Raw genomic sequence first — 16,509 nt, 5'->3', positions numbered from 1 at the left:
CTCATCCTCAGAAGAGGAAAGGGTTTTCCACCCGCACCTCTGCTTAAGGATCTCTAGGATGTCCGAAAGGAGACCTCCTCAGAGGGTGACCGTGGGGACCCTTCTGAATCCTCTAAGTCAGTAGTGAAGGACTCCGGGGAGTCTATGTGCTTCCTCTTACACTGTCTCTTCCGAGGGACCTCCTCAGGGGGATGTTCCAGGGAGGTGTCTGAAGAGGGGGTACCTGGGACACAGACTCTCTACTCTGGGGCTGATGGAGGGATGATACAGAAGTAGATGCTGGCCTTTTAGGGGGAAGAGTGACTGGAGCCGAAGATGGAACAGACTCAGTGAAGAGCACACTCCTCATCACCTCGAAGGCGCTGCGATCCTGGGCCAAGAGGGACTCCAGTCCCAAGGAACCAGGAGATCTCCCCTGTGCCAAGGAGGATGACTCCGAGGCTGATGTAGGTGCCGAACTCACCTGTGCCGAAGTACCGAGTGGGAGAGTTGGTTCCGACAAGGGTCCGACTAAACTCTCCCCCGGAGCCGACCCAGGAGTGTCGGCTCTCATATCCCTCAATCAAAGACAGCATCGATGAGATTGGAGCAGACGTTGGAATTGAGATATCATGGGTGATTACTGGCTCCACCAGTTCCAGCACAGCGACTTCCTGACACTCTGGCACCAAACTCGACTGAGTCGGAGGAGGAATGGCTGGCACCTGAGATACGGTGGTCGGCTCCACGTCCCAATGGGCTGGGCTTGAAAGAATTTTAGCCAGAGCCAGCGCCCGCAGAAACCTCATCACCCACTCCACGTTGTCGTCCAATAAACTTCTGAAGGACAGAGAGGAATGGGTCAATGTCCTGTGACTACCTGCCACGGACTGTAACAAGGAAGACTGTGGCACTGAAAGTACTGGTTCCAATGATGGTGACAGACTCCTTTTACAGCTCCACGATGGTTCTGAGGACCCAGATGGAACAGAGGGGAGGCCAGGTTTGTTGGAACCGATAATCCTTGGTTCCAAAGATACTTGTTTTTCTTGACTGCTTTGGTGGCTCAGAAGCCAGAGCCGACGAAGCTGACTTTTTTTTGCTTGTCAGATTTTGAGGCCCGATTACCTTCTCCCATTATCTCAAAAGGCCCTTTCAATAAACCTCTTAAAATAAGTTATTTTTCCTCTCCTGCAGGACCCTCGCACTAAACCCATGACAAATGGAGCAGGAATCCTGCAGGTGGACTGCTCCTAGACAATACACACAACTTGTGTGTCCATCCATTAGAGACATTTTCTGGGTGCATGAATCGCACTTTTTAAACCCAGATTGTCTTGATTCCTTGGCAGATTCTTTTGACATTTACGTTAAAGAGACCAAAAACAAAACTACAATATCAATAGTAATATTAAACAAGTCGGAAGGCAAGGGAGAAAGGCAAGAGGGTTTTTTTTTTTTTTAACAAGGAGAAAGGAGAGGGTTGGAAGAGAAGTCCTAAGAGATAGAAAAAAAGCCCTCAAAAAAAAAAAGGGGGGGGGCTGAAGAGAAAGGAATCCTCTAATTTAAATGGATTCTTTAATGGGATAGGGGAAAAAGAAAAAAGGGAAACAGCCGAAAAACACACCAAGTGAAGAAATAACACTACCAGAATAGCACTCAACAAGGAAAGGTATTAGGAAGCTCTAACTAACAATTTTTGCCAAAAAAGAGATTAGAAAAATGTGTAATAAAAGTAGTAACTAGCCTGAGCCAGCGAAGACAATCCCGATGCTTCAAGTGGCAAACAAGATCTGGGGAACAGCCTCTAGGCATCTTGGGATAGGTTGTAGCCTTGAGTCAGTGGAAGTTCTCAAGCTTTGGTATGCGGCAGAGTTGGAGCAAAGGATTGGCTCCAAACCCAAACAGCAAGAATGAAGGTGAGATGGAACAACATAACACCAAATGTTTAGCCTGCTGAGAGAAATGCTATAATAGCTGAAAATAGGGTAACAAGCAAAGTGCAAAATGAACATAGTGGGGCTTGATGGGAACCATCACGAGTGGTAAGGACAGGGAGTTTTCAAATGTGGAAATGCCACTACATTTAAATGCACACTTTGCTGTTAGGAATGGGGCTTCATGAGAGAGGGAGGAGGCACAGAAAGCCTTTAGAAAGAAAACCATGCCCTAGTGGCCTAGCCAACCAGCTTCGGAAAATAAAGGACTGGGCCACCCATTTATTCACGAGGGGGAGAGGGCTGATGTGCACAGGTCAATCATGAAAGATGATGCGAAACTGTGATCTGGCAAGTAAAGGGGGATAAAAAGAGGAAAGAATGTCATGTAGCACTGAAAAGGAAAAACATTACAAAAAGAAAAAAAGAAATGACATATTATGAAGGCAAGTTATTAAGGCAAGTCACAGAAACTCTCCATTAATGGTACAAGGATACACAGATACTAAGAGAAAGGACCAAATAGGACAGTGGATGAGAGAACAAAGACTTAAAGTTAAGAGGTGATAGTCTTAATCATAGGACAGTTAATCACAGGACAGCAAAGTATGTACCAAAACACTCCAAGGACCAAAGTAATAAACCTAGCAGTAAAACAAAGTGATGCAGTGATAAAATAGACAACTACATCTGGGTAGGCAAATAAAGGTGAGGAAGTAGCACCAAGACCAAGAAAATGCAATACAATATAAAAGCAAAGGAATCAGGGCTGTGACAGAAGGAAAATAAAACCTCTGAGTGGATGGGAGCAGCACGTCACAACCCCAGACACACTGCAGCAGCTGCTTAGACTTAGCATAAATAGGGCTGCCAGAAGCTGCATAGATGAAAGGAGTCTACAGGACTTGCTTAAAGGAAGTCGAAAGAAATGTATAATTGCATATAGTTAACAACTATGATGGGGAGAGCATTAAAACACATTTAAGGATGTTGAAAGTTTTTAACTTCATTAGATCAGCAGAGGTGGTCAATTATGAGGAAATGAATAATCAAAGTGCAGGTATAACTCAGGGCAAGAACTGACATGGCAAGGGATATGATGATGTGGAAAAAAGAAAAAGGGGTAAAGCTGAGACAATGAGAGGTAAAACACTCCCTAAAAGAGGAAGACACAGCAAGCTTAGACAGAGTTTACAGCAATCATAGAGATGGAGGAAAGAATTAGAATTGCCATGTGGACTGTTAGCAGGTTATCTTGCCCAAAAAAGAGGGACAGAAAAATGTGCATAATAAATAAAAGGGGGTTTTCACTTTTCAGCCCTTTAGGAAACACATCTGAGAGAGGCAGAACTTAAATATATGAATAGGCAGGGCTGCACATTAGTTTCAAAAGCCTGCTGGGGAAATTGGAGGAGGAGGAGAGGAACAGCAATCTTAACTCACAAAAAACAACTCACTGGTAGAACAAACATTAGAAAACACAAAAGGACTGTTTCTAGGTATAAAAGGGGAAGATAGAGGGCAAGACAGTAACAATAATCTCAGTATATTTACCACCATGATCAAGTATTAGAGTAATACAGGAAGTATTAACTAGGATAACGTACTTTAAGGAAGGGATGACCTTCTTGCTGGTGAGAGACTGGAATATTGTTTGTATAAAGAGCAATGCTGTAAAAGGCCCCAGAAGAAACTGAATAACAAAAGAGGGGAAATATTTCAGCATATATATGCAGGAGATGGATGGTAGATGTTTGGACACCGAGAGAGCATATACCTTTAACTCCACAAGGTGCAACTCCTGAGCTAGACAAGACCACTGCTATGTTAACACAGAGAGTAAGCACAGAATACAGAGAGTACACTGCGAACCATTGTGGACCTCTGTTCATACAACAGTGAGTATAACAGTCAAATGTGATACCCAGCCCCTATCCCATTCACACTGGAGATTTCTGGGGTATAGGCTCTCAAGTAAAGAGAAGGTAAAAGTGGTTGCAGGAACAGGTATGTAACCTGATAGAAGAAATGTACGTAGGTGATATACTGGAATGGGAGGGAATAAAGGGGAACTTCTATGATAGGACACAGTAAAAAGTGTTACAGACAAAGAAATGGGATTTAATGTAGAGAGAGAGAGAGAGAGACAGATGGAGAGGTGCATTACAAAAGCTACAGACTAGAAAAAGAACAGGTGACAGTTTAATAGAACAGAGGGAGAAGGAGCTAAAAGAAATATGCAAGTATGGGAAGATGAGAACATTTTAAGGAAGAAGTCTGGATTATGAAAGTTACATTTAGCCAACTAACATTACGCAAACACGGCCCTGGCTGTAAGTCTAAGACAAGTGAAGATACAAAGTGGATTTTTGTCAATAAGAAATGTAGAAAATGGGGAGGAAAAGAAGTGTTAGAGGAGATACTAGACATTTAAGAAATTCTACAGAACACTACATACAGAAAAGGACCAACCACTGGGCAAGGTACAGTGAAGATATATGGGAGATTTACAGTTACCAAGGGCAGACGAGAAGGAAACAAGGGTTTGATGAAAAAAGTTACCAAAGGAACCCTTGAAAGAGGCAGTGATAGCTGTTATCCTAAAAGGAGGACAGGATCTGCTGTCACTCTCCTCCTACAGGCCAACTGCTTTTCTTAAACCCTGATTACAAGTGCTTTATGTTGATAATGACTGACAGACTAGCCAAAGTGGTGCTGGACAGAGTGTATCAGGATCATACTAGGTTTTCATAGGTTCACAGTCAGTCTACAGACTATTATACACCTAGCCAATATAACCAGAGGACAGCATCAAACCCTGTATCTCATAACTGTGAGGTAAAGACCTTAACCATTATACCAATGCCATGGGGAGAGGAGGACAGCAGATAACCTAATAAGGATTCTGTTTACAAAAGATGCACAGGATAAAGAGGATAAGCTGGCAGGACCATCACTGGATGCCAAAAAGGCCTTCGACAGAGTAAGGTGGAGTTAATTATTTCAGCTTATCACGTTTATCCTGTGCATCTTTTGTAATCAGAATCCTTATTAGGTTATCGGATTACAAAAGATGCACAGGATAAATGGAATATGCTGGCAGGACTATCACTGGATGCCAAAAAGGCCTTTGACAGAGTAAGGTGGAGTTAATTATTTCAGCTGCTTGAAAAATGGAGGTTCATAAAGAACAGAGTTGAAATGCTGCAGAGATTGTGATGGAGCACAGGACAATGTGATGGAGCTATAATGTCACGGGAGCTTGAGCTACAATAAGAACTAAGGGTTGTCCCCATCTCACTAATGTTTGTACTCTATTTAGTTCCACTGTCTGTAAAGATTACAGCAAATGAGATGGGAGGATATAGATTGGGAGATGGACAGCAGAAGACCTCATTATATGCTGATGATGTATCGATTACGCTGTGGTACTTGAACCAGGATCGGAAAATATTGTGGAAAATAGAACACTTCGATAAAGCCTTGGAATACAAAATGAATCAAGCAAAAACCCATGCAATTGCAGTATACACGAGTCCTGAGGAGAGGAATGGGGCAGGAGTGCTAGATTTCTACAGGGACAAGGTGAAATATATGTGAAACTGGCTAGAAAATACATAGGACTCGCAACGGATGCTAATCAGAAGGTGTAAATAATACAGCTGTTTTTTCCCATAATTCTTACACCCATTCAGGTGTTCTGGAATATTCCTAAAGATACTTGCTTGAGGAAAGAAAGTACTGACAGATTTTTTTGGGAGGGGAAAAAACAAGAGTGCAATGGTAGATGGTAACCCTGTCCAAGAAAGAGAGAGGAATGAGTACATCAGAAATTGCAGAATAACTTAAGGCTTTTCATACAGCAAATATTCAAATGTTAATAGACACAAACCACAAAGCTGAATGGAAAAAGATGATCTGGGAAGGGACAGAGTTACTCAAACTGGACAGGATATATTGGAGATCCTGCTAGTACACCCAAGATGACAGGTTGCTCTACCTATCTTGAGAGGCATGGAAAAAAAAGAGTTAAAGCAGGGAGAGGACCTACAAACTGTAAGGAGGAAATGTTACCAATTGGATGAACAAAAAATGATAGTGAAAGAAATGCATTTCTAAGGAGATGGAACAGGATAATGTTGGAGATTAAATACTGGTTGCAAATATGCAGATAGCCTACATGCAGAATATCATTCCCAGGAAGTGGAATGGAAATATCAGAGTCTGAGAGTTAGAAGGTTGAAATTAAAATGTCACAAAAGAGAACAAACAGAATATACCAAAAATTCTATGGGAGAAAGAGACTGGAGAAGACAAGCAGAGGGCACAAAAAAAACTGATACCTAAAGGCACTGGAATCTCTAAGATTGAAAGGAAAGGAAATTACAAAGGAGGTGAAAGATAAATGGGGAAAATGTATCAACAGGGGTGGCAATGATGAAGAGTAGGGAGAAATTATAAGACTACAAAGTTACACCACAAAATCCAAGAGAATTAGGATATTTGCAAGGCATTCTCTCCACCATTACTTCTATACTCCCAGCAAGGCTGAATAAGATGTTCCAAAAAATGCCATGTTGGAGATATAATGTAGGGACCTGGGAACACACTTTGGGAATGCCGTGTTTTGTGCCCATTTAAGCTAGAACTTGAAAACACAGTATAAGAACTAGTGGGAGAGAGAGTAAAAGTCACTCAGCAAATGTTTCTCTTAGAGAATGACAGTCAGTTAAAGAGTGAAAAGAAAGCTCTAGTTACAATAATAAAGACAGCAGGTAAGAAAGCAGTAACAGTCTCCTATGGGGAAGGATGCAGAAATACTTTAAACATTTCTGAACTACAAGTTTTATTTGTTAGCTACAGACAAGGTAAAAATAACTGAGATCTGAAGAATATTGAAAACATATTAAGTAATAATAAAACAATGTCTGAATTACTGTAAAAAATAGCATTTTAACTAGTTCAAGATTAACAATATTTCTTATTGTATTCCTGCTTAAAGCTGCTATTTTATTAATCTGTTTTAATAAAGCTCATTTAAAAATAAGTAACAATACCACAGACCATCACTGAGATCATTTCACTGAGTAAATACTTAAACAGAAAATAAGAAAATCAATAATGACTTCTAGTGGCTAGCCAGAAAGTAAACCACAAAAAATATTTTTTTTTGTTACAAAATAAGGATAAACAATTCAACAGTTTTAAAAATCTTCAATCAGTACAGGTGAATAAACAGCACCTTGACTGACAATCCACCTTCTTTTATCAAGCAAATGGCCTTTATCACATTTATTGTGACCTGAAGACAAAACCCAGTCAATGCCTATAAAACTAAACATAGCACCACAGGTCCCTGTTTATATCTAATCAGTGCACTATGATTCCCTCATAATCACTGTAATGCAGTGAAATCCTTTGTTTAAAAAGGACAGGATGTTTCGCCCACACAGAATGCACCACACAACTCAGTCAGTGTTGCAAGTTGTTAGTTCTCTTATTTCAAAAACATTGCGAGTATTTTTAGATGTGAATGTTTTGTTTATCACATGGTACAAAAAAATACAGCTTCCACAAGGGAAACTTCCCGTAAGCTTAGTACCCAAATGCTAAGGACTGAACTTGCATCTGTAGTAATTCTTATATCCAGATAATTGTTGATATTTTTACCTTTCCTATTGGCAAAAATACATTTGTCAGACACCACTGTTAACTGATGGTTCCATTAAGACTTACCTGTGTTAAAGAAAACTTTTCCCAGGATTGTTTACTTTTACCATCTAGTTGTTAATCATAACCTTTGAATGACAATGTTCCTTATTCTCAGAATGTCTTGTGATGTATTCAATCCACTATTAAAAGTGGCCAGAACTTTTCAAATATTTCTTTAACCTTACGAATACTGTTACCAGACATAGTGACAAACCTTAGATGTTGCTGGACACTTCCAGCAGCTTCTGAATGGAGAAAACCCCTCAGCTCTGAGCCCACTGCTGTTCATACCAGTGATGGACTACATTAGTAAATAGGCTGGAGGGGTGAAAAAAATCAATACATTTTCTATATGCTGACAATGTGGCATTACAAGCAGATTCTGAGCGAGAACTTCAGCAAATCACTGGGGAGTAGAATGCAAAACTGAAGGCAAATGGGATAAAACTGAGTACAGATAAGACAGCTGTAATGGCAGCAAATGGAGACAATCAGAAGAAGCTGAGAATTGAGAAATAAGAGAAAACAGTGGAACAAGTTAACAGCTTCAAGTATCGGGGGGGGGGGGTGAGGAATAGGGAAGTCTGAATGAGGAGGACAAAGCTAGAATCAGAGGAACTGCATCTAACTGGCACAGAAAATCATGGGTAGTGTATGAGTCAGAGAAGTTGAAAGTAAGGTATACAAAAACAGTGGTGTGACCCGTACGACTATACGGTACAGAAACTTGGGCAGTAAAAGTAAAGCAGTTGAGGCAGCTAAAGGTGATGGAGATGAAGTGCCTGAGATGGGTGGTAGGATGCACACTGTGGAACAGATGAAGAAATGAGGACGTCAGCACAGAAGCCAAAGTAGCTACAACTGCAAAGAAGGTAAACGAGAACAGATTGCAGTGGTTCAGGCGCATATTCAGAAAAGTAGAAGACAATCTGGTGAAGAAGATTTGGGACAGAAAGAAAGAAGGCCAGAAGAAATGTACACATCCAGCATAGAGGTTCATGTGCTGTGGTACAGAAGACCTGTGACAGGCATGACTGTTGAATAAGGTAGGAAAGTGGCAATGAATCGAGAGAGATAGCGACAGCTGACGTAGCACCATGACCCATGTAGAAAATGGGAAAAATTAGGTTGTAGCGGATGATGATGATGACACAGATATTCTCTCAGATTTATATATTAAAGTCTCAGACCTTTCCTTTCTAAGAGCTCTAGAGTGTACATTCTCTAACAAAGTTTTTTGGAGCATGCTAACCAAAACTCCTTATTATAAATCATCCATTTAATCATCTAAAATCATTCAGATCATTACAAATATATCTTGTTCTCAGAAACCGAAAATAAATCATTAATCATAAATTTTGCTGACAACAAGATGCTAAAAGTAAAGAATTCCTTTAAAGTTTTTTTTTTTTAACAAGAACCATCTTTACTGAATTATCACTTATGACATTGCCAATCAACATTATATAAATGAAAACAAACCATGCTGACATATTTTCAACTGCAAACATTACACATCACATATAATCTTCTATACAGAACATTACATAGCTCATTCAATCCTGTCTTCCCTTAAACCTAATTCATTCTCTAAAACATCATCCTGCACGTTTTATTTCCAGAATTCCCATTTTTTCCTATATATTTGGCTCCAACCCTTTTTTAAAGGTCCCACTTTCAGTTCTTTCATCACTATTTCTATATATTCACTACGTCTCGTACGATTGGTTTAGACTTCGATTTAAATTTTCTAGTAATTGTTTTTTTTGGTAGCCACCAGAATTAAACTCAGCAAGGCCTTACTAAGTCTAAACAATTCCAATACTGTATCACAGCTCAGAAAATCATTTCCTTCGTTACAACAATTTGCTCACCTAGTATTTCTGACAGAGTAGTCTGCAGGGAATTTTAAAGTCTGCCAACTCATTTCACCCCCCCTGAAAAAAATATGTTCCCAATTACCTCTTTCTTCCCTTTCATACCTCCAACATTTGCAACCTACCTGAGGAAAACCTGGAAAAGGTTTTTTGACAGATAAGCCTTAATAGAACCATCAGTTAATTTGGTCACTGTCGCATCTAAAAAAATCTGTCAGAAAATACCTCACTGTCTGGATAAAATGGGTTTTATCCAGCATCATATATAGAATAGGTTCACAGGTAAGTACTTGGCTAGCTGCAGTTACAGGCCATTTTAAGCCCAGCCAATTTCCCTCAAAACTGAGAATCAAACCTGGTACCCTGTGTCTGTAAGGTAAACACCCTAGCCATTATGCCACCTCCAACCCAAAATGCAAAGTGCAGAGAAGAAAACCAAGAATCATGAACTAGTTTCTAAAATGAGCACCATATTTCTGATTCTCAACTGCACCATCAAGACAAGTGTTTCAATGTACAGATTTCTTGCATTGGCAGTGAACTGAGCCTGGGTCAACTGCCTGGAAGGCAGCTATGCTCACCACTACACTATAGCACAAATCAGCATGGATAGAGACAAAATGACCCCCACTGTTGTACCTTATATCTGCAGGCAACATCGGTTATCAAAACATAAGACATTTACTTCTAGAGCCATTCATAACAATTGCAAAACAAGTTTTTGAAATCTGCAGAACATAAACCACTACATACAGTAAGTACCTAATTGCTGCAAGTCCTTCTTCAGATGTTGAAAGTTTGGATACTTCCATTCTACATGAAGTACACAACAAAGTGGCATTTTTCCACATGTAATTAGTCCATTAATATAACAAACTGTGTTAAAACCCATATCCTAGCTCTAATTTTAATCAACAAAGACTTAAGATACAACTCAAGAAACTCAGAAGAGGCAGAGTGAGCAAACCCCATCTGGCCACAATCAGTTGGTTCTGGTGTTAGGTATAAACCCCATGTGAACTTTTGGTAATAAACAGAACCTTTGACAACTGGGTGTCTTATAACCAATAGTTTTCCAAGTTCTTCAGCAATAACACTGACATGTTACATCTGTAAGAAATGTATAGTGCGAGTTATACCATCATAAGAAATACATTTTATGAATTTTGGTTTCAATCTTTTTTGTGATGAAAAATGAGCATTAATAAACAGAGTCTGATCAAGATTTGATTATTGCTCAGGCAGTCAATGGTGGTGGGTTGTAATTCGAGCTACAAAGGATTACAGAACAGAGGCACATAGACAATTGCATAGTATACAGACCTATATGCCTTTGGAGGTAGATCCAATGGATGTTTAAATACAATATTGATTATATGGCTTTACTTTACTGATTGTGTTTTGAGGCAATACTGAAAAATGATGTTCTGGCATTTTGACAGTGAACCAGTTTGTCATCAATGGATATTCCGGAGGTAAACAGTGGCAGACTGTTTTACAAAACCACAGAACTACTGCCCAAACCTGTTTAAAAATAACAAAACTGTTAAAAAAATGGAAATTTCAGGTGCAAAGTGTTTTGTTTATAAATAATAATAATATTCTCATATCAGGAAACTGTGACCATAGATAATTTAATAACATGTCTGCTCAGCCTGGAACAATAAATAGGATTTCTGTCATTCAGAGAGAGAGAGAAAGAGAGCGAGAGAGAGAGAAAGAACAAGGAGTCAGAATTTGAGGTAAAAATTCACCTCAAACAAAATTCTCTAAAAAAAACAGGAGTTAAAAATCACATAGATAAGACTGCAAGAACATAAAACTTTCAGGTGTACAGTGTTATAGTAGGCCAACAAGTGTCAAGAATACCAACAATACTCATCCATCAGCAGGCTCAGCAGGGCAAGGGCATAAAGCCTTGACTGCAATGCAGATAACCCAGGACCACTGATGAACCAGGCATTAGAGAAAAAAAAGTGCAAATGTGTGGCTGATACCAGCTCACTCATCCAGGTTGGGAGGGGACAGTCCAGTGAATCACACCTGCTGGAAGAAAGGTATAAAGCACGCAGTGTGCAGGTCCTGGAACTATACCTGCTACTTCAACGCTATGTTCAAGTAGCAGCCCTCATTGCACACTTGTGGAAACATGCAAATACATAGGGGAAGGTGCAGCAGGTCCTTGCAATGGCAGGCATACACATCAGCTATGAGGGAGTAAGGACAGGAAATAAAAGTGGCCGCATAGATGACGGTCATACTATGATTATGGGGAACAAATGGCCATAGTTACTGCAGTGGGCCAAATGACTGGCAGGTGCAAGAAAGCAGAAAACAACATATAAGAACACTCCATCAAATAAAATATGCTGCCAACATAGCTCTCAGCCTTTCCCATTATAATTCTGGGTGAGTCAAATGATCACAGGTACCTTTTAAAAAATTGGTACTATTCTAACAGAAAGTTGGCAAAATTTGTAGAATCTGAATTACTCCGTATTTTCTGAAAAATAAGTCAGCAAGTGTAATGTTTGATATTACATTTTCTCACTGTAACAGCCACTGTTTTAGCACCAACAATACATTTTTGCAAGGGACAACTAATTATTTTAGACAAAAATCAGGTATATCTGAAAACTATCCCTTTCAAAAGTCTGCCCTAAAAATGTGTTTAAAATATTTGCTGAACAGTGCTAATCCATTGAGAAGCCAAGACGTAGAAATGTCACTCGGGGCTAAGTACTAAAAGTAAATCCTACTTAAGAGTCCACTCACCTCCTGCAAGTCAAATCTTTTCTTACATTATTTATATCATTTTGTCTCAACCTGCCCTATCAATTTCATCTTTAACAACTTAAAAAAAAACATCTGTGGTGCAACCATTTCTCCTTGTAGCTCACTGTACTGTATTTGTTGTAATTGTATTTATGCTGTAATCTCCATTGCTTTTGTATTTTACTTATTTTTGTAACATGAATTTTTACTTTTATCTACTGTTACTAACACTATTTTCAAAATTTTTCTGGAGCTTTTCTCCCCGGGTCTCTGCTGAAAATGGGCTCCTGGCCCAGTCGGAGATTACCAGGTAATCAAATGTAAAATAAAATAAACAAATAAAAATAAGAAAATAGTGAGCTAGTATAAAAAAGACCCCTTCAGAATGACAACAGAAGCTGACAGTCTGTTTGGGTTGCATTTCGTACAAGGGAGCATTTACTGCCACTTGTGGTCAAAGCTGAATAACAGGCAACTACTTCATTCACTGCTGGGGGGAAGTTGAGCATGATTGCCAACAAAGTGACACAAGCCAGGTTATCAGCATCAAAATGAGAGAAAAGAAGGGCGAGTATTTTCTTTTACACATATCATCTGATTGGATGCTGCAGGAGTACTATATTAATACTAATTATGGGATTTACATTTAAAATGGAAATACTATTTACGCTCTTTCTACAGACCGTTTATATGATGTAGTTACCAGAATGAATTCAGTTACATAAGAAGTCAGTCACTAGCTAAAGATGGTATTAAAGAAAAATAGATGAAAATTTGCTTTCATGGTTCAGGTTATTTACATCTTTGCATTTTCCTTATGACACAAACATTACTATTAGAAACTGCAACACATTATAGTTAAAAAGAAGACAACTGAAATCAGAAGTGTGCAAGCATGAGAACCACAAAACAGTGACCATGAAACATCCAGTGGATTTTCCCTTAATACTTTCCTGGTGCAGTCCTGTAGTTTAATACAATAATTTAGGAAAGTACATGTGAGGGGGCTATGAAAATTCATAATTTTATATTTAACTTTTCTTTGGTCACCATCTTCCACTTCTGCAAATTCGTAGCCATTATGCTTAAAAAGATTAAATGGAATCTTTAATATTAGACATAGCTCATCATCAAAGATAGGTTCAGCTAAGCATTTCAGAACAAATATGCAAATGCTGGTATCCAGGATGTTTAACATAATACCAGTTAAGGGTCACTGCTGATGAATGGTACAGGCACAAAAGATGTCAGTCTATTCATTCTCCAGCACTGCCGCTAATGTTCAAGTTTTTTTTTTCTACATTACAAGGGTTACGACATTCCAACCGTATACTGTGACATTTGTAATTACCACAAACTATGCCCAACATCATTAAAAGTAAGAAGCATTCACAAAAAAGTGGAAAAAATACAAAACAGTTTAAATCATTTTAACAGAAGGCAACTAGTGTTTTCCATTTAAACTTCACCAACAATAAACTGATATCCTCAAGGATAACTAGTTATATAAAGAGTTGCATGGGGGTTCAAGTAACCCAATGAACACCTAAAATTTTGGACATGCCCATGCTTCCTCCAGGATTAACTTCTGCTACTTATTAGCTGGCAAAGAAATTACACAGAAAACATCCATTTCAGTTATATTACTGTAAAAAATTATATTCCAGTACACACCTGCCATCCTTCCAATATGTCCTGAAGTCTTAATGATGTCTCCAATTTGCATGTTTTCAGTAGCAATGATCCACCGTTTCCGATTGCCACCAGCTACAAGTGCTATGTCAGCAGACCTAAAGTAGAACAATAGATTTTAGCCTTCCTCAAGTCATCAATACACAACTAAACACAAAGCTTGGAGATAAAAGTTGACAGCATTCCAGCTCTACGGCATGCAGGGATGTAGTTCTCACCATGACCCAAGATCGATTAATGGCTTGGACACTGGAGGATCTAGGCAGGGACAGTGGGAATAAGTGGCTGATGTCATCTCACCCACCTGGGGGGAGGGAGGTGGCCCAGCCTACTGCACTGCAAAGACCTACTGCAGACAGGGATATATGGCATGTAGTATTATAGGCCAGAGACATGTTCTTGGCTCAGCCAAGACACATCTGCATGGCAACCTTCATGATGCTTGGGCTGAAAGAAAGCATAGTAGATCCCCATGTTAGCAACTGGGGAAGGGGTTAAGCTAGGAAACAGAAATACCCCTCATGGTTACATGGATGATTGCCATAACACAAACATTTCTTGCTCCAGTGGCGGAGAGCAAGTAGTTAGAGATTAAATGGTCAGCAGGTAAGTTAAATGTTTTCAACTCTTAAAATCAAAAAATATTTAACATAGTTTGACAAAACTACTTATATGATCTGATCAGTAAGTGCATCCTTATCTGTCTATCCTGTAAAATATATTATTTTACTAACTCCACCTCTTCAACTAATCATTTACTTTCCTAACTGCGCAAACTTAAACATTACAGCACTAGACACCAACTGCCATACTCATCTTTTCACACTCGTGTCTTATTTGTCTGGTTATTCATTTTTTCCTACTACAGACTACAAAGCATTTCAAACTTGCCGACATTATACGTTATGGTGATAGTACATTCAACTTGTACGCAATGCCGCAATGCTAGGTGAATAATGAGGGGAAAAAACAAAGCAGAAGACAATGTGAAGCAGAAGTATGTGGTGAGGATTCAAAATAAAGAAAAAAAAACTGGATAGTTATGAAGTTTCGGACAAATTAATGGTTCCTTTAGGTGTAAAAGCCCAAGAAGTAAGAGCTTTTATTCTTATAAACAAATAAACATTTTGTGGCATTATATTTGACACAGTTTAGGCAATGGAAAATGTTTGGCGGGAATTTTGAAAAAAAGGACTGTAATCCCAGGAACCTATACGTAATAAAAGCATTTCACAAGGAAACAAAAAAGAAGATTAATGTACAATTTCAAACAGAAGTACAGAGACTTTAAAAGGACATTTAAAATTTTTATGTAAAGAAATATTGGACATTGCAAAAGTTTATGATAAAAGGGGTTTATGGACTGCTGGATGGAAATGTAATATTGTGTTAAAGATAGAAAAGGATAAAATTAGGTAGGCTGGTAGGTGCCATGGTTATATAGTGTAAACCTGAGACACACAGGTTTGAATCTCATGTCCTCCAACTGGTGTTCTGTACTTTTCCATTGTATAAAGTACTTTGTGTGACACAGTAATAAATGAATAGGAAGAATCTGCACTAGCATTCCATGTCAAGGCGTGAGAACATGTACTGCTCACTGTGTATTTCAGGGCCTGGCACCCATGTTCCTTATGGACAGCGGTAGCTTATAAATGCCTTGCCTTCAATGTCCTGTTTGGATATAGGACATCATTATTATTTTAGGAAAACTTGGCTAGACTTAGAAAGGCTCCCCGGATCATTAGCCTAGTAACAATCTATGTTCAAGGAAATACGGGTTTAGTAAAATATGGGGGATAACCCAAAACATTTTTCTTTTGTGGAAAAGATGGACATTTGATAAATAACTGTGAATAAAAATGTTACATTTGTTTGGAACTAGGACACGGCACAATGAATGTAAACTGAATATTATAAATGTAACAAAATTAGGTATTTATGGCTGGATTGTAAGACTGAAAATGATGAAAGTGAAGGAAAAAGAGAAGAAAAAGAACAAAGAAACGAAACACTGGAATTGGCACAGACAGAAGAAATGTTACATAAAGGAGGTAAAAAAAGGAAAGAAAGAATGGAGGAAAGTTTTGAAATACGTGATGAGGAAGATATAAATTGGGTAGTAGTAAAAGGAAAAATAATTCAATTGGTAAAAGGGTAAAAGATAGGGGAAGAAAATTTAAAGGAATAGGCATAAAAGAAAAAAAGGAAATGAGAAATACAGTAAAATTATAATCTCTAGAAAGTTAAGGAAAAGGGAAAGTAACTTTAGGACACTTTCTGTAAATGTGAATAGTATTAAAAATAGAGTGAGAAGGATCCAGGTTTTGGAATGGTGTAATAAATGTAATGTAGATGTAATCGTACTAGAAGATACAAGATTCTTATCAAATAAAGAACTGTCACAAACAGATAGATTACGGGGGAGAGAATTTGGGAAATGATCGATGTTCTGGAATAGGAATATTTTATAGAAATACAGTTACATTACTAAAAATAACTTTAGTAAGAATGGGAAAATTAACTACTGTGGACTT

General features: G+C 38.6%; 1 protein-coding gene across 1 annotated transcript in view; it reads right to left on the bottom strand.

Annotated features, from left to right (window-relative positions):
* Positions 1 to 16,509, bottom strand: part of MRPL2 (mitochondrial ribosomal protein L2) — a 443,294-nt gene that overhangs the window by 174,632 nt on the left and 252,153 nt on the right. The window contains exon 4 of the mRNA XM_044087913.1: positions 13,955 to 14,070. Within this exon, the coding sequence (XP_043943848.1) occupies positions 13,955 to 14,070 (116 nt within the window). The remainder of the gene's footprint in view (positions 1 to 13,954; positions 14,071 to 16,509) is intronic.

Source organism: Protopterus annectens, chromosome 1.part0 (genome assembly GCF_019279795.1).
Source record: "Protopterus annectens isolate FY-2018-M chromosome 1.part0, PAN1.0, whole genome shotgun sequence".
NCBI lineage: Eukaryota > Metazoa > Chordata > Ceratodontiformes > Protopteridae > Protopterus > Protopterus annectens.
Note: the sequence above shows the minus strand (reverse complement) of the source record. Positions and strands in the feature narration are given on the sequence as shown.